The sequence below is a fragment of the Hippoglossus stenolepis genome, chromosome 23, assembly GCF_022539355.2.
Source record: "Hippoglossus stenolepis isolate QCI-W04-F060 chromosome 23, HSTE1.2, whole genome shotgun sequence".
Taxonomy (NCBI): domain Eukaryota; kingdom Metazoa; phylum Chordata; class Actinopteri; order Pleuronectiformes; family Pleuronectidae; genus Hippoglossus; species Hippoglossus stenolepis.
The window spans coordinates 3312657-3340111 of NC_061505.1; the positions used below are offsets into that span (position 1 = coordinate 3312657).

A 27455-nucleotide genomic window follows, 5' to 3' on the forward strand; every position below is an offset into this window, starting at 1 on the left:
ATTATGTTGAAAACTCAATAAACAGATTGTTTAAAAACTGATTTTGTCTCATGTTCATCAGGATCAGTTGAAGTAAATCATTGTAAAAGATAATAAATTATTCATTTAAGGTTCGAAAACTTAAAAAACAAACTTCATAGAGTTTATTTATCTGTCTGTATATAGTGGTCAGAGTGAGCCGCACAATCAGATGAACCATTAGTTTTCTGTCTGATGCTCCACTCAGTTCTTACCCCACAGCTTAAATCTAATTATAGATATATATTCCTGTTGCTCATGGTTCAGTTCTCTTGTTGCTGATTCATGAAGCAGTGGAAATACTCTTTTAACCAGTTTCACTTTGAACCGCGTCAACACAAAACTCTGACTCACAACTAATGAGATGCAATGTAGAGATGGTTGAGAAGATTCCTTGTTCTTATTTAAACAAATATATCTCATGAAAGAGGTGAACAGGACGGACCGGTCCAGAGGGCGGGGACAAAGAAATACAAAGGCTGCGGTGTCCCAGAAAGTTTTATTCTTTGCAGAGGACACGCACAAAATAAGGTGTGTATATTTATACTCTTTTCTGTCATTGTGTTAATCCTTAGTTTGTGTTTTTCATTGAAGACAAACGCTGAAGACCAAAGAAATCTGTGTCACTTCTTGAATTCTTAATGTGTTTCTTATTGAATTGACTTTGACTTTGCTCGTCTCATATTTGAACATTTCGATCGGATCCATCTGATCAAGGAAACTGTAGAAGTTACAAAGAGCAAACCCAGAAACAGAATTCTGCTTTAGGAAAACTCTGAACTCCAAAGAGACGAAACCCAAACAACAATTCAACTTCTCTCGTAGCATTTTTCTCTTCTCTTACTTTTACATTCTTCAACTCTCTATTCAACTCTTTTAATGTCCTTTTTAAATGCTTCTGTTCTTGTATGAGCTCATGTTGCCTTTACAGTTTCTCATGGTGTCTTTTATATTTTATGTAACAGCACTTTGAATTGACTTGTTATTGAAATGTGACACAGTGATAAAGCTGCCGCACCTTTACCTGAGCAGACATGAGGAACATCATTTGATTAACAGATGAGCAGAACAGGAAGAACAACTTTCTTCATCTTACTGGAAACGATCGGTTACCATTGCCAAACTTGCCACGACACCTTTTTTATACATGTACAAAATATTACTAGTAAATGTATATTACACAGTTGCACAGCTACAAAACCTTTTACATGTGTACAAAATATTTATGTAGCTTCCCACGTTACAGCATTATTTCACAAAATATTAGATCAGTAATTTGATCTCAGTAGAGCTCTTTCCTCAGTCTCTTAATTTCGAAACAGCTGAACCAAATAACTCACAGAGAGAAGATGATCCCCTGGATCTTGTTGCTCGTCACACTGACCGCCTGCGTCTGTGTTTAGTTCTCACCTTCACTTCATCGCCCATAAACTAAAATAAGCAGATAGTTCAGGTCCTCACTTTTCCCTCTGTGTCCCCTCAGCAGGAACATTAGTTGTCAATGTGACACAGCCCCACAACTCAATAAACAGATTGTTTAAAAAACAGATTTTCTTATTTTGTCTCATGTTCATCAGGATCAGTTGAAGTAAATCATTGTAAAAAGATAATAAATTATTCATTTAAGGTTCGAAAACTTAAAAAAAAAAACTTCATAGAGTTTATTTATCTGTCTGTATATAGTGGTCCAGAGGTGAGGCCACCACAATCAGATGAACCATTAGTTTTCTGTCTGATGCTCCACTCAGTTCTTACCCCACAGCTTAAATCTAATTATAGATATATATTCCTGTTGCTCATGGTTCAGTTCTCTTGTTGCTGATTCATGAAGCAGTGGAAATACTCTTTTAACCAGTTTCACTTTGAACCGCGTCAACACAAAACTCTGACTCACAACTAATGAGATGTGATGGACGATCAAACTCGTGTTTCAACTAGAAGGGAAAATAGACTCCTTGTTTTTATTTAAACAAATATGTCTCATGAAAGAGGTGAACAGGACGGACCGGTCCAGAGGGGCGGGGACAAAGAAGTATAAAGGATCCTGTTTCACAGAAATATTCTTTGCAGAGGACACGCACAAAGTAAGGTGTGTATATTTATACTCTTTTCTGTCATTGTGTTAATCCTTAGTTTGTGTTTTTCATTGAAGACAAACGCTGAAGACCAAAGAAATCTGTGTCACTTCTTGAATTCTTAATGTGTTTCTTATTGAATTGACTTCGACTTTGCTCGTCTCATATTTGAACATTTCGATCGGATCCATCTGATCAAGGAAACTGTAGAAGTTACAAAGAGCAAACCCAGAAACAGAATTCTGCTTCAGGAAAACTCTGAACTCCAAAGAGACGAAACCCAAACAACAATTCAACTCTCTCGTAGCATTTTTCTCTTCTCTTACTTTTACATTCTTCAACTCTCTATTCAACTCTTTTAATGTCCTTTTTAAATGCTTCTGTTCTTGTATGAGCTCATGTTGCCTTTACAGTTTCTCATGGTGTCTTTTATATTTTTTGTAACAGCACTTTGAATGGACTTGTTATTGAAATGTGACACAGTGATAAAGCTGCCACACCTTTACCTGAGCAGACATGAGGAACATCATTTGATTAACAGATGAGCAGAACAGGAAGAACAACTTTCTTCATCTTACTGGAAACGGTCGGTTACCATTGCCAAACTTGCCACGACACCTTTTTTATACATGTACAAAATATTACTAATAAATGTATATTACACAGTTGCACAGCTACAAAACCTTTTACATATGTACAAAATATTTATGTAGCTTCCCACGTTACAGCATTATTTCACAAAATATTAGATCAGTAATTTGATCTTAGTCTGCTCTTTCCTCAGTCTCTTAATTACACAAAACTGGTCACTCACTGAGGGAAGATGATCCCCTGGATCTTGTTGCTCGTCACACTGACCGCTGACCTCTGTGGTAAGTTCTCACCTTCACTTCATCGCCCATAAACTAAAATAAGCAGATAGTTCAGGTCCTCACTTTTCCCTCTGTGTCCCCTCAGCAGGAACATTAGTTGTCAATGTGAAACAGCCCCGCTATGATGCAAAGGTTGACGACAACGTCACTCTGGAATGGACGTTCACAGCTGAAACCTCAAGATCCTCCAACGCTCTCTCTATTATCTGTGATCAGACCGTTGACCGGAGAGACTCAAAGATCCTGTATCACCTGCATAAGGGTATCGAGGTCCAAAGGTCTCAGGACAAACAGTTTTCAGGACGAGTCCAGTGTGACGAAGACATCCTCAGAGAAGGACGACTCAGACTTCATGTGTCCAGAATCAGGAGTGAAGACTCAGGCCAGTACGTGTGTGAAGTCAACAGGAATAATGATGGAAACTATGGGAAATGTCAACTCGTCGTCGGCAGTACGTTGATTTTGTAGAACTCAGCAGATTAGTAACATAACACTTTGATCTTCTTTATATATAATCACTGATGATCTTTCTATAAACTCTCTGATCACCTGTATTTACAGAGGCCACTGATCAGCCCAAAAGCCAGAGACCAACCGTGACTTCACAACCAGAGAGAAAGATGGAATTGTACATCCCACTGGTTGCAGCTGTTGTAGCTCTAGTTCTCACAGCAGTTGGGATTACAGCAGCTCTGCTGGTCAAACGCCGCTCTGCTTCTAGTTGTGATGGCAGAAAATCTATTAGTAAGACAGAAGAGCACTTAGCGAGAGAAAAGGTAGGTCACCCAGAGTGTGGACTTCTCTCTGACACTGTCTCTTTACCCTGTTAGTCTGTGATCCCGCTCCTGCCTCCTAGCACATTGGGATGGATAAAACTTGTAAATGGGTCCGACACAACAGGAGAGTTAAGACTCATGGTAGCAGCTGGGAGAACAACAGGGTGACAGATGAATGAACTCACTTAAATCTATGTCTTCATGATTCATGACATCCTGGGGTTTTTCTGGCCTCACCCGTAGACAGCTGATTGTTCAGTGTTCCAGGAGTCAGCTAAAGCTAAAGAAAACATTTTGAATTAAGAACACAAGAGGCAGAAAACAGGTATGAGAAATATATCATATTAAATATAAATACATTAGTATGGATAAAAAGAAGGCATAAACATTAACACTACAGTGATTTACTAAATAAAAAACAATATGAAGAAGGCTACATGGGAAATAATAAATAGTGTAATAAAATCTATCATTTTCAACAGCAGGATTTCCTGAAAGGATGAAAACAGCCAAAGTGATTTCACTTTATAAAACTGGAGATAAGCTACAGACCAGTACCACAATACCACAGTTCCACAATTTTCTAAATATTACAGAAATTATGTAGCCAGGTTTGACCAATTCATAGATGGATACATTATTTTAACTAGTAGTCAATATAGTTACTGGTGATAAAATGTATTGCCTGTAAATAAAAGTGGGAGTGTCCGCGGCGCAGAGAGCTGTGTCCCCTGAAATCTGCAACAACCAATTAAAGAGCAGCCTCAGGTCACGTGGCTGCCAAAAGTATCAGGACCCAAATTCACTTTGGTTCGGCCGGCGTCCTGCACCAGGTAATATGTATGTCCAGAAATTAACCAAATACAATTTGAAAACAACTTATATTGAATGCTCACAGGTTCTTACGGTCTAACAGGATAATTGTACGAGTAAGCTAATATTATATAATTAAACTATGTTTATACAGGTTTCTTTGTCTCAGGATGTTGGGGGGGGCGGTGCCCCAGTGCTCCGTATTAACCAGCCGCCACTGGATCATACCATACTTAGCAAATATGGTATCAGAGGGGTGGCAGATCATACTTTAAAGGGATTGTTCACCCAAAAATGACAATTCACTCATTATCTACTCACCACTAGGGGGGGTGAAGTGTTTGAGTCCACAACACATTTGTTGAGTTTCTGGGGTAAACAGAGCAGCAGCCGAATCCAATTCAACTGAAGATATTAGAGACTTATCTTCAGACGTGATAAAACAACAGAAAAACAACATAACCTGCCTCCATACTGCTCGTGTGGTGTCATCCAAGTGTCTGCAAGCCCCGACGTTCAAATTCGACTCGAAACAAGGTCATTTACATCGTGTTTTAAGCCTAAAACTCCACCACAAGTGGCTAAGCTAGCGGACGCTAGCATTTCCGAGGACTGAATGCACCTGGAAGATACCAGAGGACGTTTAGGCTTAAAACCCGGTGTAAACGACGCCGTTTTGAATTTTTGGGTGAACTATCCCTTTAAACATTGACACACTTGTCCCTCATGTTACGAACTGTTTCTTCTAATCCGTGTGGAAAAGATAGTTCTTTTGTTGATGTGTTCAGTTACATGCAGCATCTGTTGCACTTCTGTCCGTCCGAGTGACGAAGCCTCACATGTGACTCTCTGAGGTTTCTGAGTATCTTTCCCCTGTTAACTGTTTTTGTTAGTTTCACTCTGGTTGAGGGTTAAGAACAGAGGATGTCACACCTTGTTAAGCCCTATGAGCCAAACTGTGATTTTTGAATATGGTCCATACAAACACAACTTGATTCATTGATTGATTGAATATTGAAAAGAAAGTTTGTTCAGATAAACTTTATAAAATCAAAATTTCATTTAGTATATTAATGATTTTGTTTATGTATCCAAACTGTTAAAGTGTATTCTGTTTATGTATGACACTATTTTATTTTACTCAGGGAAAGATTTAACACAGGTCCTGGATGTGGTTGAAAAAGAATTGGACAAAATGAAATAATGGTTTGATATAAATAAATTATCAATGAATCTTGAGAAAACAAACTTCAGGAGTTAGTTACCGAGTTAGTTACTAGCTTTATTTAGTAACCGAGGGAAAAACTGTGATGCATCAATAAATATGGAAGGTATTGAAATTTGAAGAGTAAAGGAAACTGAGTTTATATATCTTGAAACATTTTGTCGCACTTAAATGGCACTTAGCACTTTGTAGTTTGGCTTTCTTTAAGAAAATTGTACTTTCTTGATTCTTGTTGTTCTGGGTTTGTTCCCTCAGGGTCGAGGCACTTATTGTGAGTAGCTTTGGATAAAAGCGTCAGCTCAATGAAATGTAACTACATAACTAAATGTAACTAAGATTCTAGGTGTTATGATAGAAATGGAAATAACTTACCCAAATGTGAAAATATCTAAAACAAGAGCTCTGTTACACAAGGTAAAAGTTTGATAATAAAGCATTGTTCATTTGATATAAAGCTCACTGATTTGTTCCATATCTGACCTACTGTGATGAGGTTTGAGGAAGTGCTTGCAAAACATGTACTCATTAAGTTTTAAAGCTTAAGAACGATTTATTTTGCATTTATAATTAATAAACATTCCTTCAGTGCACGTTGTTTTACTATTTAAAATGATCATTGCTTATCTTTTCAATGATATTGAAGGGGGACGACTCCGCCCCTGAACCCACAATCACAAGCCTATATACACAAAATATACAACCAGAGGTTTTCAGGCGATTTTGAAGGGAATTGATAGAATAGAAACTTAGGTATTACAAAATATTGCGTTAATTATGTGGGTTATAGATGAGGGAAAACATACATTTATTTTTTTGAGTATTTATTGGCTGTGAATACTTTCTGAATGTTCTGGAAATAAGGGGGGGAAACAGGCAGAACAAATAAAAGGAAGTTTTCATCACGACTTTAAACATCTCGAGAGTCTGTGCAGTGTTGTGACCACGTGTACAGAGGAAGCTGCCGATGTCAAACTGGATTCATTTTTTAGCAGAATTAAAAGTCCAGATGAGGATTCGTGTCACAAACAATTAGAAAAGAAGAAAACACTTTGTTGTAACTGTGACTTGTCATTTTCTTATCTTTCTGTGAAACGATACTACTTTTATATTCCTATGTCAGTTTGGTTGAATGCATTACTTAGGTGAAGCATGATGTCAGCACATTTACAATAGATTTTTAACAGTTTGCAGGCAATAGACTGGAATAGTTCCCCCAAAAAAACAGTCCCCTACTAGCTGGTAGCGGACTGGAGATAAAGAGATGAAAGTTGCTGATGTCCTGGTGTTTGAAAGTCTCCATGTTGGTGTCGAGGTGGTTTCTGAAGGGGCTAAGAGGAGGAGGAGGAGGAGGAGGAGGAGGAGAAGGAGAAAGGAGAGAAGGGGAGGACAGAGGAGGTGGCTTCAGGAGAGGTGAGGAGCTGATCGCACCACGCCGGCTCGTCCAGGTTTATTTCAACGAATGGGTCACTGGAACAAACCGCTGATGAAGACACGAGAAAAGGGAAAGACGATGAAAACGTGTGGCGTGGCAGCAGCTCAAGTCTGGACCATGACAGAGGTCAAAATACTTTGGATTTTAGCTTCATATTCTCACAGGGATTGTTGTTGTTTTCGTTCTGCTGCGTCTCTCCAGTGTCCTCGAAGAACAGGTTGGCGCTGCTCGGTGGCTCCGACGTCTTGTCGGCTGGGTCTTCGCCCGGCGAGGGGCTGGTGTCACAGCTCAGTGGTGACAGCTCCAGACCGATGCAAACTTAGTGACAAGATACAGACTTGATGGATGCGACAATGGGAATTATTCAATCATCATCTTATCTGTGCTCCACTGGTCAAACCATTTTCAAATGGAGCTCAGCTATTGGCCACATTCATGTCTGCCAAAGGGAATAGTTTCCGCTTGCGTTCAACATGTGGTCAGAAGTCAAGAGATTCTTTGATTCTAATCATGATACTAAACATCGGATTCTTCATTTGATTTTGTACCGTTCTCTCCATTGGAGCCTTTTTCCTCCGACTGGAGACTCGTGCCGTTGGCTACTGGAGGTTCACTGGTGGCCACTCGTTCGTTAGGGGCTGAGATACAACGCACACAAACAAAAGCACACAAGTCAGGATAGTCTCACACAGTCATGTGAATTTAAACACAAACACACACCCACACACACACCTAGGTCATCGAGGTAGACCGGTTCAAAGGTGCCGATGGGTTCGCTGAACTGATTAATGATGGGATCTGGGAACTGGAGGTCAAACGAGTACGTCTGGAGAAACAAATAAAACCAAATAAAACCAACACACACAAATCAATAGTGTGAGAAATATGCAGGTCACCCAAAAATACAACAAAAATAACTATAAGCCGTTGTCCTACCCTGGACGCTCTCCTGAGAAAGAAGAGGATGACACACAGAGCAATGATCACTATAAAGATCAACACCATCATCACATAACCTGGAGAAAGAGGAGACAGTGGTTTTAGTTGCATCAGCATTTGAGGACCCATTAGTGTCCCTGACTTACGGACACATGTATAACCAGTTGTGAATAATAAAGGAAGTATTTAGGTGTTGATAAAAACAAAGTATAAAGCAAAACAATGGTCTATATTACTGTAAGAGTTGTATTAAATAAGTTGTAGTAAATAAAACTGTCAAATAAAAAAAGTTAATATGGAAATAATGAATAATAATGAAATGATTATATAAATCATTACTGGTCTCACTATTTATGATTAAATGATATATTTATTTAATTTTGAATTTCTGCACTGTATCAAATAAAAAACAATTACCAATGTTTTCTGAAAAATCATGTCTGACTCTCAAGATTAAAACAAAATCACAAGAACAATCTGGTTTATTCTATTTGATCTATTGTGTGATTATATGGGTCCCTTCAGGAATAGAACAAAAAGTGTTTTACAGCTAAAAAAAAACGTATAATTCTCTAATGTAAAATTATGATTATTAGAAACATCAGTGTGAATAAAAACTGCAGATTAAAATGAACATGCTGCTTAAGGTTGATAAATGGTAAAGTAACAGCACAGCCTCCTTACCCAGTGACGAACCACCTGCAGCTGCAGCTGTCCCTGAAAGACACAGAAAGCTGGTTATTGTACAGAAATTCAATTCTATGTTATTTCATGGTGTGGCTATCTGCGCCCTCCAGTGGAGAACACAAGCAAAACAAATGTACAGATTGACAGATTATCAGATATCAATATTAACCTCCTTCTGTTTACATAAACAATAGTTGTTTGCAAAGTCAGCATTGCAGGAATGTGTTTTTACACCGATTATACCGTCTGTTACAAATCAGGTCTTCTCTGGGTTAAAGTCTGCTTTGGACAAATTCCTGTCTTTTCCTCACCATCAAATACCAAATTAAAAACAGATCGGTAACCCAGCTGCTGATTCATTTTCTCATTTTGACTGTAAACATTAAAACCAAAGAAGTGCCAGTCAAACTGCCAGTCAAACCCGTTGAGCATATTGTCTGAACATTTGGGACGTTTGACTTCTTGGCAGCCGGGTGTGAACATGTTGGTGTGCGTGTCCTTGTGCAGCCGCCAGAGAATGTCTGCATGTGAAAGCTGTGGTTTGACAAACAGGAAGACGAACTGAGGCACACGTCTCGTGAAGCTTCCTCCCGCGTTTGTTTCAGCGAGCTACCTGGCTCTGCTGAGCTGCTTGCTGTTGCCATGGGAACGGTGGTCGTACGGACGGCGGCCCCTTCCGTCTCACTGGCCGAGGTCGTCGCAGGAGCCGATGTGCTGCCACCGCCGTCCTTTGTTTCCACGCCCGTCTGGGAACAACGTCAAAGACAGATCGCAGGCGTTACCTCGTTTTGTCATGAATGGCATTTGTCTCATCTATTTGTTGACCTTTGATTTGCAACAAAGGTCAACAACCAGAATTATAAGAAAATAAACTTTGTCACAATTATTGATTGTTAGTTATTTATTTTCATGTTTTTGTCTCGTGTTATCACCATTAAGGTTGTTTGATATTTTGGCATTAATTATTATGTGATTATCAAAATCAGCAATACATCAACTCTACTTGTCAAATGGTACCGTAGCAAAAAAAAAAAAATGTAACAATCAAATTCACCTCAAACTTGATGAAGGATTTTTCCGTTTTTGTTTAATCAGAAAACGACTCGAGTGAAGAGATAGTAGAGAGTTGTACAGATGGCACACTCCACTCCTGTTTGCCACATCTGGGCCATGAGTGGCCAAATGTCAGCCAAAGGTGTGCCGAGTTAGTTTTCCTGCTATTTGGGCCATATCCATCATTTACCACACGGGCCATTTCAGGCTCACATCCAGATTACAACTTGCCTAGAGCACCGCGTGTTTTTTTATTTCGAGAAGAAATGAGATAACACAGCGTTTAATACATGACCAGGCTCAGGTTGGCATCATCTCTCACCGTAATCACTGTTGAAAGCGGATCTGTTGCATTTTCCGACACATGACTCGGGGAGGATGGGGGGGGCAGCGTTGAGTGGGTGGAGTTATGTTCGGTGTCATTCAAAGACTTGGGAAGATCCCAGGGGTCCGGGTCACCTGTGTCAGTCACAAGGAAGACACACACAGAATCAGCAGGACGTTGGATTGGAACAGCAGCACAGATGCAGGATGTGGCCACTGTCGCCACGGCAACGACTCTGATTGAGAGTCGGAGTGCGGTAGAAGGTGTCGTGGTCTCACAGGGCATTACACAACATACATAACACAATGCAAAAAGTACTGGGAGGCCACCGCACAGCAGCGGGTGTGAGAGTGCAGCACAGGACAAGACAGTATATGACACTTTAGGTCAAGACCATGGACTGTACATCAAGATGGACGACGTGACAGCTCCCAAAAGTGAAGCCAAAGTGTCTCGATTGCCCCCTGGTGGTTGGGTCCAATATAACCCCACCGTGTCCATGTTCTCAGATGGGACGTGAACCAAACCCCAAAAAATCAAAGTAGACGTTAAATAAATGTTTGTCAAAGACGGTTTCTGTCACTTGATGATATAAAAAAACAACGTCTGAGACATCATGACTGACAGCTGAGACTGACTCCTGATTGGTCCCCCAAGGTAACACACACACACACACACACACACACACACACACACACACACACACACAAAGTACCTGCAACCTCCTCGTTATGTGTTGAATCTGTAGTTGAGGATTGTCCTCTGGAAGTCGAAGAGACTGCTAGAACTGAGACGGACAGAGTAAAGGATGGAGGCAGATGATGGGTTGTCAGGGGAAGAGGTTGAATCCGGCGACATTAACTGAAAACACCAGTGGTACAAAGACTTAAAGACGATGTTACACTTTTCAGAAGTAAGCGGAAAATCGGACAGAGGACAAATAAATATAACCTTTGACCTTTGACGTTGGTGATCCTGGAATTGAAGCATTATAATAAACCTAATAAAATAGCGCGGGATTCTTCGTCTGCCTCCAAATGTAAAGTTCCTCGTCTGCGTGTTTTGTCGCTTATCAATAAATCAACTTTTTATGCAAAGTCATCATCCCTTAAAATTTTAATTAACAGCATAAGTAAAGAAAAGAAAAGTCAGTGACGGTTGAGCTCCACTCACCAAGGAAGCAGAGGCGCCTCCACAACTTCATTATGGCGACGACGTTTTATTCTCTCTCTCTCTCAGGTTCACTTTCTTAAAGATGGTGGAAGATCATCGGCAGAAGCTGTTGACTTTCTCTTTTAGTTTTTGTTCCTTTTCTCCACGACCCCTGTTGCTCGACCTCTGTTCTCACTTCTTCTCTCTGAGTCCTCAGCTTGGTGCTCTCTCTCTCTCTCTCTCTCTCTCTCTCTACCTGCTCTTTGTCTGCCTCGCTCTACCTTCCCTCCCCTCTCGCCCACTCCTCTGTCATGTCAGCTCTCTTTCATCATAACAGCCTCTCACTTTCTTCCGTCTTCGCTCTCGTTCAGTTTATGGCAGTGATGCAGAACAAAGTCATTTTCCTCTAAAAACGTCAGACTCTAAAAGTAATGTTATCAAAAGTAGAAGCAGCCAACTCGAAAACCCAAAAATTGACCCGATGAGTAAAAAACTTTATAGTATCAAACTTTTACTGATCTACTAGATAGATATACTATCTTCACTCTATAAAACTTTCTCTCCACCACAGTACAACCTGCTGTTGCTCAATATCACAACCCCCCACCGTCTCTCTCTCTCTCTCTCTCTCTCTCTCTCTCTCTCTCTCTCTCTCTCTCTCTCTCTCTCTCTCTCTCTCTCTCTCTTTCCATACACGCTCTGTGTCTCTACCTTCACTCTCAGTATCACTCAGGTTTCAGGAACTGAGTCATCGACCACATGGGCGCAGGATGCTAGCTGAGCTCAGTACCACATCAGTGCGTAGCGGGCTAATCAATGATCAACGTGTCCACGTCGGAGGCAAAACCTTGGAAAAATCCACCTCGGTCCTAAAAGGTCAAAGCTGCAATATCGCTCCGTGAACTTCCATCGCTGAAGTGAAATCTTTCATTGACTGGATACAGGTTCAAGAAATATTGACAATGTGCGAGTTGATCCCACAAAAAAATGTCGAGTGTGCAAAGGCCAGAGTTTCAAACTTTTACAAATCATTTTTATTCGTAAATGCATAGACATGAATCTGGTTACTCAGACACATCGAGTGCCATCGTCTGCATATAGACACATTAGAATAACCAAAGTGTCACAGAGGGAGAGCACATAAGAAGCAGGTTTATTTATGATTATAGAGTCAAAGAAAATGTCATCACAGCAAACATGATGCTCTTCATTGTGCGGACATGCACAGAACGAGGAGAACGAGGACGAGGCAGCGGGGGTCCGTGGTCGCTCTGGACGAGGAGCTGCAGGTGTTGCCTGTAGCTGGAGAGAGAAAAACCGAGTGCGGTCGTTTCGTTACACAAAATAGAAAATGAAACTGTTTTTGAAACTTCTCTTATCCAGTAAATGACCTCGACAAAAATACATATTTCATCGCTTTAAATTCTAGTGTTTAGTATTTTTGTTTTTATTTAAACTGGTTTTGACCAAAGGATTAAAGATGAAAAATGAACTTCACATTTACGAGCTGTACAATGTGGAACTGCTGCTGCTGAGCACTTTGATAACGTAAGAAAACAAAGTGTTAAAAACAGCAGTGGAGGTTGAGGTCACCTGAGAAGGGGACAGAGACGAATTCGACTTCGATATCACCACTGGAATCTTCATCACTTTCAGTATCTTCATCAGACTCTCCTAATGACATCACTGCACCACCTGCAGCGAAAAGGGAATTGGGCGTGTAAGTTAAACATGTTTAACAGCGGTTCTTACGTAGTCAGGTGTTAATACAAAGTAATGTCACTGGTCGAGTGTCTTTTCAACTGAAGAGTGATTTGACCTTTTAATAGTGTTTCATCTGAATAATAAGTAAAGATCTCTAAGTAAAGATTTATTGTATTGTAGGAAAATGACACCAAAATATCTCGGATAAGAACGCAGTGATCGTGAAGTGGCGCCGCTGGTGTTGTATGTCTTTGCCGTGGCGTAATAAAAAATGTGCACACTCTCCAGAAGGGGTCAGTAAAGACGAGACACTTGGACAGTTCACAGAACATGTGACAGGAAGTGAGTAACATTTGGGCTAATGTTCGGTTCCTGATGCTGAGTTAGACAAATTGTAGGTTTTAGGTCTGAATGAAGTCAAAGAGTTTTTATCAGTTTGTGTCCTGATTCTTCTGTTGCTTCTCATTCACAGCGGTGGATGAACTTTCAAATGCTGTTTGGAAATTAATGGAGGTGAATAACTCACATTGACTTTAAAATAAGTCAAATCAGAAACAGAAACAAAGAGAAAAATGATGGTTTGTGTTCAAAGGTTCGTCATTTACTTGATCGGATTTATTCAATATTTACTCTGATGTTATCTGATCACAGGAAGCGAGATCTTGTATCCAGACAAGCACATTAAACCACGCAGTTTTTCACCTACTCACCGAGAACCCACAGCAGCAGAGAAACCTTCATCATCATCGTCATCATCATCAACTCTTCTCCTCTTCTTCTTCTTCTTCTTCTTCTTCTTCTTCTTCTTCTTCTTCTTCTGCTGCAGCTACCTCCAAACGTAAGGTGATACAACTCGGCCCACCACAGTTGCTCCAGCTGACAGAAGGCCGCCGCAGCAGCTTTATCATCTGTCACTTTACGACTGAATGCACCGACACAGGAACTGTCAAACCACGGAGACGTCACATCTCCTCACTTATTGTATCAGCAAATATCACACATGCAAAGTTTTAGGCACAAAATTGATGAAGCAATGAAAATCATTCAAAGTCCAAAAAAAGGGAAATAACTCAGCGGTGATGCTTTGAAACAGCTTCTCCTCAGTGATTCAAAGTGGTTCAAGTTTCCATGGTCCTGATCAGTTAATTAGTTATTTGATGATATTAAAAAGGGGTGGGACGTCATGATTGACAGCTAAGACAGACCCGCGATTGGTCGAGCGGCTCCATCCCCCAATCGCTACTGTCGCTACAGACTTAGTTTGCAAAGACCTTTAGTCTTGTTTTCTTATTGGGTGAAATTCAAATGACATCCTGTAGCGTACTGCTGTGCTGCAGCATCTGCAAAGTCTATACAGACAACTCTGTCGTACTGGAACATTTTATATAAATCATCCACTATATAGCAACAAAGATGTTCAACCCAATTTGCAAAATGTTCTTTTCATATTAAAAGCTGATCTGGTGCTGCATTGACCTGCACTTGAAAAGTTCCAAACACATTTAAGACTCTTTAAATGGCTGAATCTTAAAAATGATGAAGACATTTTAAAGAAGCAAAAAAAAAGACACAAACAAAGCGTTAGCAGGGATCACGATATTTTATGGTCTTAATTATTTTCACATCATCTTGGCAATAATTTCCTCCAAAAGGAAAGAAGAGATTTAATAATGAAGCGTCACAGTGGTGGTTCACCAGCAGATGGCAGCATTGACCCTCAACAGGATGGGCTGAGAGATGTACTGCTTCAGAGTCCAGTCTGATTCGTCCATCCCATAATAACAATGTAATAATGATGGTTTGTATAGTGACGAGGGCGGCAGTGTTTACAATCAGGGACAAAAAGAGTCGGATGAAGTTCTGAGTTCAGTTTCGTTTAAAGATACGGTGATTAAGTTTTCCAACAACAACACATGCTTCCTCGTTGGTGTAAAAATGTAGGAAGTGAGAACACAGATCTCAGTTGGATGTAGAGCTCAGGTAAAGTGAAGCCGATGCAAACAGGAAGTCAGATTTACCTTCTTTCAAACGCAACAGGTGAAGTAAAAAAAACAAAACAAAGAGGGACAAACATTAACAGACTGAAATCACACAATTAACATTAAAAACAACGAAGCACAAACTGATACAAGTGCAAATGAGACAAGACACAACTTCGCATCATCGCGTATATTGCACGGAAATCTCTTAGTGTGTTGAAGTAAGGCATTGTCATTACTGTGTAAGAGTGTTTGTGTTTCTGCATTTAAAGACACAACAGAACAAACTCTTCATTTCCCCATTAAAGTTGAATCAGCTGAAATAAGGTACTTTTCTTTTTAAAAATAAAACATTTAGAGAAGGAATATTATTTATCTTCAAAATATGCCCCATCAAATAATTTTCATCAGCATAAATCATCATCCATATTCACATGGGGGGAAACATATTCAAGTGCTGCCAGGAATATATACAAATGTACAAGTTTATGCATGAAATCAATATAATTTACTCACATGTTGTGGTCGTATAGTTTGTGTTGCATGTTTTGTGCTTTAGGACTTTTAGAAAGCCCCCAGTCTTCTGCTGGTGGTTGCGTATCACTTCCTCTGTTTGAGGTTTTCAGCAGTGCCTTGCTCACGGGCACATTAGTGGCACTTTCTCAGGCAACGCTCCTCTGATTACTCCTCGGGAGAACAGTCCAGTGCGATGCTGTGCTCCTGGGCGATGGCGGCTAGCTCTTTGAGGAACTCTGCGAACAGGACGATGGCGAACACTCGGCTCTTGGCTTGGGGGGGGATCGGAGGGCAGGGCGGCAGGACGCCAAGAGGAGGCAGCGCCAGAGCGTTTCTCACAGAGCCATTGGGGAGAGACGGGTCCAGGATGATATCGCCGCCGTGAGACTCGAGGCACTCTGAGGAACACGAGGACGGTAAAGGTCAGTATGCTACAGACAAAATGTTTACTACACCTTTTCCAACTTGATATCTAGTGTAGTTATCTCATAGAGTTTCCAATATTGTGCAAACCGTGTTATCCTGAAGGTCCTGTCGATCAAAAATCCATCAGTTTAATGAACCTTTGCTTGATAATGTCACTGAAATCGTGTTGAAGAAGCGACTGATACGATTCTTTGTCGGATACATTCTTTATTGTAAAGGATACACGGCTTCTGGCTCTAAAACCTTCAGCTTCATTTCCCGTTTGTGTGTAATAGACGCTTGTGTTTATTCACCTCTAAACTTGCTGTCCTGGTCTTTCACCAACAAGAACCTCCAGGCCTGAGTGACCAGCGCTGGATAATCTGCTCTGGCCGCCACGTAGCGCTCAATCTGAGCATGAACCGACACCAACACCTACAGAGACGTACACAACGTTATCATTTAGATCTGTGAAACAATGAGAAACCAAACCAGATGCATATGCCGTGTGATTGGATGTTACCTGGTACAGAGTGCGTACGTTGGGCTGAATGTGCGTTGTGTCGGTGCTGAGCATGAAGGATCTCAGCAGAGGTTGTGGGTACGACGCCAGCTGGGCCAAGATGCCCGTCACCAGCAGGTTTACAGCGATGGAGTTCTCCAGAATGTTCTCGAGCCGAGATAACAGGACACTGATGAACGGACCTGGGACAGCGAGGTAAACTACAGGTTAGTGTGAATATAAAGACCCATTTCATATATTAAGTCATTAAATACAAAACGGTCACTTCCTAATGTTGAGGCAGTCTGCTGGTACCAGAGTGGTGACGCGAGCTCAAAGCCTCTTTCAGTTTTTCTAATGGAATTCAGAAAGCTACTTAAAACACTCGGGCTCAGAAACACACCTGTAAATGGAACTCCATTCCTGCTGCTGCCTTTTGCCTCCTCTCCTTCCTCTACCTCCTCCATCGCCTCCTCCTCCTCCCCTTCCACCTCTCCGTCATCCCACGATGAACTGAAACCTGACTCTTGGAAGAGCCCCTCTTCCTCCTCCACCAGTTTTTGCCTGAGCGCTCGGACCCGCCTTCTGAACGTGCCGATGTCCTCCGCGATGTCGTCACAGTCCGGCTCCACCCCGAGGGAGAGCATGAGTTCATGGTACTGGGACAGGAAGCCGTTGTTCTTCTTTACTTTGTTATCAGGCAGACTTGGAGACGTGGTTGGGTAATGTGGCTCAGATCCGTCGTGGCCGTTGGGTAAAGCGTTTGTATTTTGGCTGTTGTGACGTAGAAGCTGTTGGTGTGTTGGGTGCTTGTGATTGACAGTTGTGTTAGGTGTGAGGTCACTCTGGTTGCAGCTTTTCTTTAACGACTGGCCGTCTTCATCAGCATCATCGCATTCGTTGATGATGTGATTCTTTACATTGAAACCGTTGGTGAAAACCTTACGTCCCCTCGTCTCTCCTTGTGATTCAGGCCTGATTTTATCGTCTTCTTCTTCCTCCCTCCTTCTCCCAGTCTCCCTCCGGCATTCCTCACTCCTCCTGTTCACCTCCTTCTCACAAACTTCGCTCCCTCTTCTTTCCTCCCTCTCTCCATCCTCGCTCCTCCTCCTTGTCGACATAATGCTGTTAACTGTTTCCATTACCGTTCTCCCTGTTTGCGTTAACATTGTTGTGATGGTTGACGTTGTCACTGCCGTTGGCGCTTGCGGACCATGTGAGATGCTTCCTCGTGCCAGTCGATTTGCTGCCATGATTCGCTCCAACATGGCCGCCTTTGTGTCCTTCTGGGCGACTAGATCGTAGACGAGAACATCGTCCTGAAACTCGGACTCCTCCACGTACGAGCCATGCACCAACTTGATCGCACTGCGTTGCATTTCCTGGATGTGCTGAGGAGGTAAAGGAGGAGGTGGACCCAGAGTCACAATGCCGTTGGCAAACCCCGAGTTTATCATCACTGATGAAGAGAGATCGTCATCTGCAAAAATGTCATCCCACTCCAGCTCCAGAGCGGAACTGGCCCTTCCTGTGTGGTTGCTGGTGGAGATGGTATCTGAGGAGGAAGGGGTGGGGGAGAGGGCAGAGGGGGGAGGAGTGATGACCAAAGAGCAGATGGAGTCACTCTTGACCCGCTGTACAAATTCCTCCTCTTCATCCACGTCGCCCCCTGGTGTGTCAGATCGGTTATCGTCAGACGAGGGGTTGATCCCGTCATATGGGGCCGACCAGAGCCGACATGCCCTGCAGGAAAACAACACTCATTACACCTAGTGTTGGACAATTACAAAAAATGTATTCCCCAGAACAAAAGGTAAGAATCAACTTGAACTGTTGACCATCGTTTCCTGATTTCATCGCAGAGGGGAAAATATGTCATGCACACGAACCTGTGGGACGCAGAGATGGCCTGACGAGCGTCGGAAAGGTAGTGGAGGTAGTTTACATCCATCAGAAAATCGGAACCTCGACAGTAACCGACACTGTCCGACACTGACAGGTCTAACACAGACAGACAATTTAAATTAGCATGCAAACGTGTACAGGTGCTTGTGTTGTGTATGTGTCCGTTGTACTGACCTGCTCCTTTGGGAAAGTGGATGTGCTCAGAGTGTAAGCGTGTGTTTGTGTTGTGGAGGTACACGGGACACCAGGAGGGCATTAGGAGCAGGAAGGAGGCGGCGCTGGAGGAGTAACAGTCCCTCTGCTTTAAGGAGGAGCGCTGCTTCCTGCTCAGGTGGCTGCAGGGAATCAGATACCTGAGGACACAGAGACACGCCCACGTCAGTCCGAGCGTGGACCAGTTCGATGACATAACAGCAGCCAGCCACTAGCCTGTTGCCCCTAGTGGCTGGCTGCAGTATATATTATATATGGACCAAACTCCATTTCATTTTTTTTTACTTATCAGACTGACCTGAACACCAGCTGCAGCATGACGTCTTCACAGAACAGACCAATCAGAGTCCTGAACAGAGCCAGAGACACTGTGCCCAGCTGATGGACACACAAAAAGGTCAGAGGTCATCTGACTTGTTTGGATAGAGCATCATCCAACTGTCAGACCGTACATCTGTTACCTGGAAAGGCGTGTTGACCCTGCTGACCAGCGTGTCCAGAATGTGCACGTTGTCGTGCGTGTGCAGCAGGATGAAGGACAGGAAGGTTTGGAGGAGGGCGGGCTCGGAGATGGAGCGCAGGAACAGGTCCAGGTACGCCGTCGTGGTCATCACCTCCTCCACCGTCAGCTGAACACACACAGAATAACACACTCTTTCACACTTTGCTTGGTTCAGACCTTCAGACCTTTTCAGTTTAGTCTGAACCTAAATAGCAGGTGTGAAAGGTTCCTCGGAGCACGGAGCATCACACAGGGAAAATCTCTTTCTGTCACCATCTGCCACTCAGGGTGTCAGTGAACGCAGCGGCGACTAGTGATGTGTTCAGGTACCTTGTGCAGAGCCGGAGCCAGAACAGGCACCAAGAAGCCGTTGTAGATGTAACTGAGCAACTGAGACCTGATGGAGGGATGAGCGACCTGAGAGAAACAGATAAGGACGGAACAGACAGAGTGATAAATGCTTCTCTTTTAAATGGTCTCTGCCATTGTTCACAGCCTGTGTGTGTGTGTGTGTGTGTGTGTGTTACCTTGGTAACAGCACTACAGAAGTCCAGTGAATGCAGGAAGTGGACGAGAGCTGGAACCTGTTGACCCCAAACATCAGGTCAGAGTGATGTCAACATTCATTAATCAAGTCATTCATCTATTTATTCTTTCATTCACTCGTTCACTTCACCGATTCTATATGATTCATTTTTTTTAAACCGTGCAAACACAATAATTCAGTTGTGTGAGTCCGTGGGTCAGATTCCTGCTCCTGTCACTCAATCACTGTGTGGTCGTCGTGGTTACCTGCTGCCAGTCGGCCTGGTCCAGACAGTGCCAGTCTTCACTGTAAACCTGCAGCCTGGCTGGAAGAGACGAGTAGAGACCAGACAGACCTGTGGCCAGCACCTGTCAGCACACACACACACACACACACACACACACACACACACACACACACACACACACACACACACACACACACACACACACACACACACACACACACACACACACACAAAGAATATTCAGAACAAATACATTTTAGATAATATTCAAAACAGTCAAGAGGTGTTTTATAGGCCTGAAAACATCTTACAAAGCCTTTAGAGTCTTAAAAAGTATTTTATAAAGTCTTCTAAGCCTCAAAAAGCCTTTAAATAAATATCACAAAGACATGACTTCGAAAAGAAAAGTCTTAAAATGTATTAAAAGACCTTGAAAATCTTTGAACACACACAGGTCTTTATGAACATGAAATCCCAGGGTTGCTCAATGTAACCCTTTTTTAGAAAGCCACATCATGAATATCAACACAAACCGCAGCAGCAGATGTGGTTCGACAAACAGATGCAGTCTCAAGTCTCGTTAACAATCAGGCAGCTGCCCAATCATGTGCAGACTTACTAATCCCTCCCTGTGTACCAGCCAATCTCACGCTGCTTTACTAATCTGCACTCAGCACAAAGATTGAGGTCAGAGTGTGGTCACATGGGTTTAAATCTGACACACACACACACACACACACACAGCACACGCTTGTGTCTTAGCTCGCCCTGTCACACACACACTGGCAGTGACGAGGCCAACATGGCCGACAGAGGGAGTTTACAGGCAATTAAACGAAAAGAGTTTGATATTTTTTGTTTACCGTCATTAAGATTTTTAGTTATTATTTACAAAAGTTTCTCCATATTTTTTCTTACTTTCGTGTCACTCTGATGTTTTTTCAAGTTCATGTTTCCGATAAGTTTGGTTATAATTAGATTTCTGAGGATATAAGAAAGAGGTGAAACATCATGATTGACAGCTGAGACTGACTCCTGATTGGTCGAGTGGGTTTAATGTCAACAGTGCAGGATGGTAGCGCTTGTGTCTGAGATGTCTGAGCTTCATTTCTGTACAACGGGTGGAAGAGGAGACGCATCGTTATTCACAGTCTATGTTTCTGCCCTAAAGCTACTGAACATATGCCATTTGTCCTTCGTCTGCCACCGTATCTCTGTCTCTCTCTCTTTCTCTCTCTCTCTCTCTCTGTCTCTCTTCTCCTTCCTCTCTCTGTCTGTCACACTCTCTCACTCCGTGAGTCCCTGAGGAAGAGTACGAGCTCATTAGTTCATTACATAACTGTGTTAATGAGATTACAAAGCAGAGCGGAGATGAATGGAGGAATGAGCTCCACCGCTGCACGACTCAAGACACAGATCTCATTCATAAAAACTTCTTCACACTTAGCAAACAATAGAATGTTTTTTCAGTTTTAACTTCTCTACATGAAGTCGGACTGAATGTGGAGATGAACAGAGTTTAACTCAACTCAGGCTGTTTTACAGATTTATTCCTATTTCCGTTTTTTATTCACATCGGCTGAGTCGAGCCGATCTTGAACGAATCGATGACGTCACCAGGTCGAGCAGCGGCAGACATGAGGCGACCATGAAGCTCGACAGAGGTATTTTAGAATGAAGCGTCAAGGTTCACACTCTCAATCCTGTGAGTGTGTGTGTGTGTGTGTGTGTGTGTGTGTGTGTGTGTGTGTGTGTGTGTGTGTGTGTGTGTGTGTGTACTTACAGGACAGAAGTACGTGCTCTCTCCGATGTGCTGGGCGACTCGAGGCTCGGAGGACGACAGAGACATGATGAGCAGCAGAGCGTCTCGGGCCTGTTGACCCACTGAACCCTGTCTGAGATACAGAGATAATCAAGTTTTTTATATATGCTAATATACATTGTGTGTGTATACAGTGGTGTATATAGTGATGCACCTGTGTATTTGTGTAACTGTGTGTGTGTATCGTATGTATGTACATACAGTATGTGTGGATACCTTTCTTTCTTTGTGTTAATTATGTATAAGTGTGTTTGCACCTGTTTTACATACTTACCTGTGTATACCTCTTACATACATACAGTATGTGTGTGTACTTGTGTGCATATACCTATCTGTGAGTGTGTGTACCTGTGTGTGTACACGTGTATACACCCCTACCTGTGTGTGTATGGTATGAGCAGGGAGAAGAGGAGGAAGTTGGCGGCTCCCTGGTCCTCACTGGTGTGGAAGAACAGCTCCAGCACTGAGGGATCTTTGACCAGAGCGACACACAGCTGGTTCAGCAGGAGGACAAGCTCCGCCTCCACCACGCCGCCGCTGTCTGGAGAGGGAACGCAGGCGATTAACTAACCACCTTACCATCGACACCTGCAGTGTGTGAAACCCCTTCTTAATGAACCACTTACAACCAATTAGATGTCAGGAGACAGTTAAACCATCTCCAGTTGCTCTTTAAACTGATTAGCTAGGTGAAGGAAATCCATGACGGTGACACCTGTCAGAGTCTGAGATTAGAAAAAAACTCAAAACTCTTTTCAGGTATTTAAGGCACCTTATGATTTTTACATTAGCAGAACCTCCACTTTATGAAAGGCTTTTATTCTGAAGCCTTTGGCCTGTGACTGCTCTGATCATAAAGCGTCTGTGGTGGTTGCCTGGAACTCTCACGATAATGACAGGACACATGTCGCTGTCACACAACAAAGAGAAGAAGTTTGTTTCACCATCAACTCACCGGTTCCAGCTCCAGCACACGAGGCCAGCAGCATCATGAGCGGTCGGAGAACGGGCTTATGATGCAGCAGAGGCTGTTTGGCCTGAGACAGGAGCATCTGGTACATCCGGAGCTGCTCCAGCTTCATGTCCTCAGTAAACTGCCTCCTCAGGCTCCACAGAAACAACCTCTCCATCACACCCTCCAGAACCACAAACTCCAGGATCGGACCCATTGCTCCTCCTGAAATCAGGACATTAACCTCATCAAACCACATTCAATCCAACACTGTGACACGATGAAGCCTGCTGGGTTGTTTAGTTGGTCTCTAACCTTGCCCTGCGTCTTCCTCCATCAGCAGGAAGAGCATGTGTTCCACATAGTTCTGGACGGCGCTGGCTTCGTCAGCCGGGATGGGGCCGAGGCGTAACGCTCCAGAGCCACTGGTGCTACTAGCATGACCGGAGAGGAAGCTCAACGCACCAGCGCCGCTGCGACCCGGCTCGTGTTTCTCCAGAATCTTCACGACCTGTAGAGAGATTGGACATATATGTAATCTAATGAATGATATAATTCTACATATATTTTACATGATCATCTTTTAAGATTCGATTGCCTACACTACATTTGGTTGACAACTTCAGAAATATCCTTTTTCCCATGACAACTTTTTCCCAGCTGTCTGTTTAAGGCTTTTAAGCTGTAGTGATGTTCATCAACAGTCAAAAAGTTTGATTATATGCACAAAATTTTTCCACAATATTATAAATTTGATACTGTATATTCCAAATTTAGCCTTATTCATTAATCGTCTTTTTGCTGATTTGTATCTTTATTGTCAACATGTTCACGTTAAATAGGAAAGATTTCATCTGCTCTGAGAAGTTGAAGATACAGTAGAAAAGAGATCGCTTTGGGAGGGACGAACAAGGGCTGAATGCATGAATGAAAAGAAAGAGAGAAAGGGAAGAATGTCATTCACTGTCTGGTCTTTTGTTAACCTTTGACCCCGAGCTGCTTCAGACAAGGACCACACTCACACACACACTCACACACACACACACACACACAAAATACACTTGTGGACACACAGAGGCAAAAAGTGTGTGTGGGTTTTCTTGGCGGTTGTAGAGAGAGGTCTGTTCTAAATGGATCCTGTGTTTAAGGGCCAAAGTCTGGGTCAGCAACGCACACACACACAGTATAACACACACAACAACACACACACAAGATCACAAACTGTGTCAGCCAACCATGACGGGATAATAGGACAGACTGAAGAGACGGAGAGATAAAGAATGGGAACGAGATTTTTTAGAGTAAATCAAATTTTTGTGATTGATTGATTAATCAACAGGTTGGTTAATTGGTTGGTTGGTTGGTTAATTGGTTGGTTGGTTGGTTGACTGACTGATCAATTGACTGATTGATTACCTGTGCCCAGTGGTTCTTAAACACGATCATGCAGGTCTCCGGGTCCACTCCTCTCAACGTGAGAGACTTCTTCCGGGCGCCCCTGACAACCACCGAGGCCATCATTTTGATTGGCTGTCAGGCGGCTATAGCATGTTTCCAGTCAATATGCGTGTGCGTTTGTGGGGAGGAGGCGGGGTGATGGTCGTCTGAGGTGAGGACAGGGGGCATTGGCAGGATCTCTCACCCCAACATCAGACTGCTTCCCTGGGCTCTGCAGACAGCTGCTGGCCTGCAGGACGAGGACAGAGTGACACTCGCTGTTAGTTGACGTATTTACAGACATGGCCGTCACACTTGGACTTCCTGGAGCTCACCAGTACTTTTCGACTTATTTAAAACATACGTGTAACTGAGGGTTTTTCATGTGAGAGGCTGTGAAAAACAATTTTCCTTCCTTCCAGGCAGTTTCATTTAACTTCCCCACGTTATGAAAATCAACTTGCTGAGAGCTGCAGGAGGATAATCTATGACGGTGAACGCTATTTTTAGCTACACTAGCGCCATGGCTCAAAGGATGGTCCACCGCTTTGGGTCGGACGGAAATATCTCAAAACAAACGGATTATGTTTTTTACAAACCTTCAAAGACCTTTGGTGATACCTGAACAGGAACTCATCATAAGATCCAGTTTTTACTATTACTAAATGCTGCAAAACCAAATTCATTCATGACTGTAGAAGCATCCGGTGTCTGGATTACCACATGAAATAACTTAACGCTAAGCAGGATATCATGGAGCAGCGACTCTACTCCGACACCCTACAGATGTCTGAACTCCTCATCCTGTCTTTAAGGCTGAGCCCAGACACCCTGCAAAGGAAGCTCATTATCGGCTGCTGGTATGTGTGTTATCTCATTCATTCATCTACTACCCGGAGGTGGTGACCACAGGTGAAGTTCGTAACCTTTGCTTTGCGGCTCAGCTCCACCTTCACCACAGCACCGCACCGATCCACCTGTCCACGTTCCGCTTCACCCTTTCCAAACCCAGAGATACGTGAACTCCCTCGTTTCCCTTCACTTCATAACTTTGACAAACTTCATATGATTAAAAACATCAGGCCACTTTTGCAGTTTGATAAAGAAAGCTGCAACCAAGCCAGCAAACAGGCAGGTTTAGAACGGGCACTGCAGCCTCGTCATGAGCGTGCAGTCAAATCAACACCTGATGAACTGGAGGGGATGTGTGTGTTTATTGTTTCGACCTAACTGAGAAGACTTGTCCTGAACTTGTTGTGTGTTTGAAAGGTCCAGTGGATTTATTTCTGACGCACAAACTCTGAGGTGAACAACATATTAATCCTCAGCAGGAGGCTGGTGAACAGAGCGGGGGAGGGGGACACTTTTCTCTCGCTCTTAAACACCCGATGTCTCCAGAGCTGTATCAGTACATCCTCCCGTTTTATCTCTGCACAGAAACCAACGCCAGCCAAGGCCGAGACAGGAAGTAAAGGTCGTCAGCGGTTGCGAGGAAACAGGAAGAGTGGTCCGAATGCATCCGAGTCCCACCCAGGGCGTTCCAGGACATTCCAGGACATTCCATGAATTCCCACCCCACCACCCCCCAACTGCACAGAACAGTGTACCTACCTCTGAGCTGCTGCCGAGACCACATGGACGAGCGAGCCTGACACCTGTCCTGAGAAAGAGAGAGAGAGAGAGATTGTTAAACTGTCTGGCTCGAACACATTTTTGTATCTTCGTGAGGAAATGTCTTCACTCCTGTGCTTAAAATGGTCCTCACAAATATATCAGTACAAGCAACCACACACACACAAACACAGATTAAAGGCCCAGATGGTAAAGGATGGATTTGTAAACCGTGTGTATGAGATAGTGATGTTTAATCCCAAACCGCCACCACGAGTGTGTGTGTGTGTGTGTGTGTGTGTGTGTGTGTGTGTGTGTGTGTGTGTGTGTGTGTGTGTGTGTGTCTGTCTCTCTGTCATAGCCTACCTTTGGAAACAAATATAATACTAAAAACAGTTAATTGGGGACAACTTGTCCAACACGAGGACAAAAGCTGAGTCTCTAATTAGGAAAACACAGATTTTTGGGTCAGTGGTTAAAGTTATGCTGAGTCTCCAGGAAATGATGTCCCCACAAGTGCCGGCATGTGTGTGTGAGTGTATGTCCTTGTTAAAGTCAGACAGTCACATGCCATCACACAAACCAGGGATTAACACACACACACACACACACACACACACACACACGGAGGCCGGAGGTATTCACGTTGTTTCTGACCTGGTTTTTGATGCTCTTCATTTTATCTGATTGAGGTTTGGATGAAATCATGATGATGACTGTTCAAGGGCACTTCAGCAGAGCACACACACACACACACACACACACACACACACACACACACACACACACACACACACACACACACACACACACACAACCAGGTCCAAATCTGCAAATGTGTTACAGAAAACTAAAGTGTGACCACCATAGAAATAATAAAAACTAGAATGAGGTAAAATCCGTCTGATGTGGTGAGGCGTGTGTGTGCATACACTTGTTAGCAACTTTAGGCAAGCCAATGAGTGTGTGGACACGGTATACCACACACACGCACATGCACACACACAGTAGATGTAGATCTGTAGATCTTTTCATCTAAAAAAGTACAAATTTCTATTTTTCTACTATTTTGAATCTCCCTCTTTCTTGTTTCTGTCAGGCTCTACTAATATTCTACTCTGTTCTAATTATGTTTTACTTCTATTACTTCATTTCAAAGTTTTTCTATCCGTTGTGTTCACTTCATTAAACTATACATCTATATAATATCATTTTTAATGTAATATGTTTTATTATTCAAATTTTATAATTACATGTTGTTATTATTCATATTACATTTTTACAATTCTTCATGTTGTGTATGTTTATGTTTCTTATTTTCTACCTTTACTCTTAATATAGACACTGACCTGCTGGAGTGAGGTAAACGTGTCTCAGCCTCTCTTACTGTTCCTCCTTCTTCTCCTTCTTCTCCTTCTTCTCCTTCTTCTCCTTCTCAACAGACACAAAGTGAATCCAACAAACAAAACAATCAATAATAAAAGTCAAACAAAGTAAAATCCAGACGTTTCTTTTTCTTCTTGTAAAACGAGCTGTTGTTTTGTTTCAGTCTCTCTGAGGCTTTAAGCTGCTCAGCTGTCAATCACCCTGCTGCTGGCCGCTAGGTAACTATGTGGCCCCGCCCGAATGTACCACAAACCACGCCCGGGAGAGAGAGAGAGAGAGAGAGAGAGAGAGAGAGAGAGAGAGAGAGAGAGAGAGAGAGAGAGAGAAAGAAAGAAAGAAAAACAAAGAAAAAGAGGGAGAAATAAAGAGAGAGCTGGAAAG

The 27455-nt window shown here is 42.8% G+C and overlaps 3 protein-coding genes across 9 annotated transcripts; 1 reads left to right on the forward strand and 2 right to left on the reverse strand.

Moving 5' to 3' along the window:
• Positions 1-434: 434 nt before the first annotated feature.
• LOC118102941 lies at positions 435-6369 on the forward strand. 4 transcript variants are annotated; one of them, XR_007032383.1, is made up of 6 exons: positions 435-549; positions 2008-2107; positions 2541-2679; positions 2878-2965; positions 3051-3416; positions 3527-6369. XR_007032383.1 is itself a non-coding variant. In XM_035149568.2 (4 exons), the coding sequence occupies exons 2-4, from the start codon at positions 2917-2919 to the stop codon at positions 3793-3795; spliced, it is 684 nt and encodes a 227-aa protein (XP_035005459.1). In that variant the 5' UTR covers positions 484-549; positions 2878-2916; the 3' UTR covers positions 3796-6369. The 4 variants fall into 4 exon arrangements, 1 of the variants encoding a protein (XP_035005459.1); XR_004694771.2 differs by lacking the exon at positions 2541-2679; XR_004694774.2 differs by lacking the exon at positions 435-549 and having other exon boundaries at positions 2577-2679.
• Positions 6370-6992: 623 nt separating this feature from the next.
• On the reverse strand, positions 6993-11962 carry LOC118102920. Its single transcript, XM_035149529.2, has 10 exons — positions 11389-11962; positions 10931-11002; positions 10213-10349; positions 9451-9583; positions 8835-8867; positions 8148-8227; positions 7944-8037; positions 7760-7849; positions 7374-7529; positions 6993-7259 (listed from the first exon to the last, which is right to left on the reverse strand). The coding sequence occupies exons 1-10, from the start codon at positions 11417-11419 to the stop codon at positions 7108-7110; spliced, it is 978 nt and encodes a 325-aa protein (XP_035005420.2). The 5' UTR covers positions 11420-11962; the 3' UTR covers positions 6993-7107.
• A 2690-nt stretch (positions 11963-14652) lies between these two features.
• LOC118102945 (FHF complex subunit HOOK interacting protein 1A) lies at positions 14653-27148 on the reverse strand. Of its 4 annotated transcripts, none has more exons than XR_007032362.1 (18): positions 27038-27148; positions 25689-25737; positions 24057-24327; positions 22956-23151; positions 22644-22865; positions 22067-22229; positions 21650-21761; positions 19886-19987; positions 19621-19677; positions 19424-19510; positions 19053-19220; positions 18890-18969; positions 18363-18731; positions 16877-18216; positions 16495-16676; positions 16286-16406; positions 15567-15964; positions 14653-15092 (listed from the first exon to the last, which is right to left on the reverse strand). XR_007032362.1 is itself a non-coding variant. In XM_047338696.1 (18 exons), the coding sequence occupies exons 3-18, from the start codon at positions 24159-24161 to the stop codon at positions 15732-15734; spliced, it is 3459 nt and encodes a 1152-aa protein (XP_047194652.1). In that variant the 5' UTR covers positions 24162-24327; positions 25689-25737; positions 27038-27148; the 3' UTR covers positions 14653-15731. The 4 variants fall into 4 exon arrangements, 3 of the variants coding, with proteins under 3 accessions (XP_047194652.1, XP_047194650.1, XP_047194651.1); XM_047338696.1 differs by having other exon boundaries at positions 14653-15964; positions 18363-18474; positions 18553-18731; XM_047338694.1 differs by having other exon boundaries at positions 14653-15964.
• Positions 27149-27455: the final 307 nt, after the last annotated feature.

Bases quoted from the DNA above. Each gene is read 5' to 3' on its own strand.
- LOC118102920 (XM_035149529.2), bottom strand. From the start codon at position 11,419: ATGAAGTTGTGGAGGCGCCTCTGCTTCCTTG. The intron at 11,003-11,388 runs GTGAGTGGAGCT...TGTCCGTCTCAG, and splicing joins GAGGCGCCTCTGCTTCCTTG to TTCTAGCAGTCTCTTCGACT. The intron at 8,868-9,450 runs GTAGCTCGCTGA...TGTGTCTTTCAG, and splicing joins AAGCAGCTCAGCAGAGCCAG to GGACAGCTGCAGCTGCAGGT.
- LOC118102945 (XM_047338694.1), bottom strand. From the start codon at position 24,161: ATGATGGCCTCGGTGGTTGTCAGGGGCGCCCGGAAGAAGTCTCTCACG. The intron at 21,762-22,066 runs GTAGGGGTGTAT...TCTGTATCTCAG, and splicing joins CTCATACCATACACACACAG to ACAGGGTTCAGTGGGTCAAC. The intron at 18,970-19,052 runs GTAACAGATGTA...TGTGTCCATCAG, and splicing joins GGGTCAACACGCCTTTCCAG to CTGGGCACAGTGTCTCTGGC.
- LOC118102941 (XM_035149568.2), top strand. From the start codon at position 2,917: ATGATCCCCTGGATCTTGTTGCTCGTCACACTGACCGCTGACCTCTGT. The intron at 2,966-3,050 runs GTAAGTTCTCAC...GTGTCCCCTCAG, and splicing joins ACTGACCGCTGACCTCTGTG to CAGGAACATTAGTTGTCAAT. The intron at 3,417-3,526 runs GTACGTTGATTT...CTGTATTTACAG, and splicing joins ATGTCAACTCGTCGTCGGCA to AGGCCACTGATCAGCCCAAA.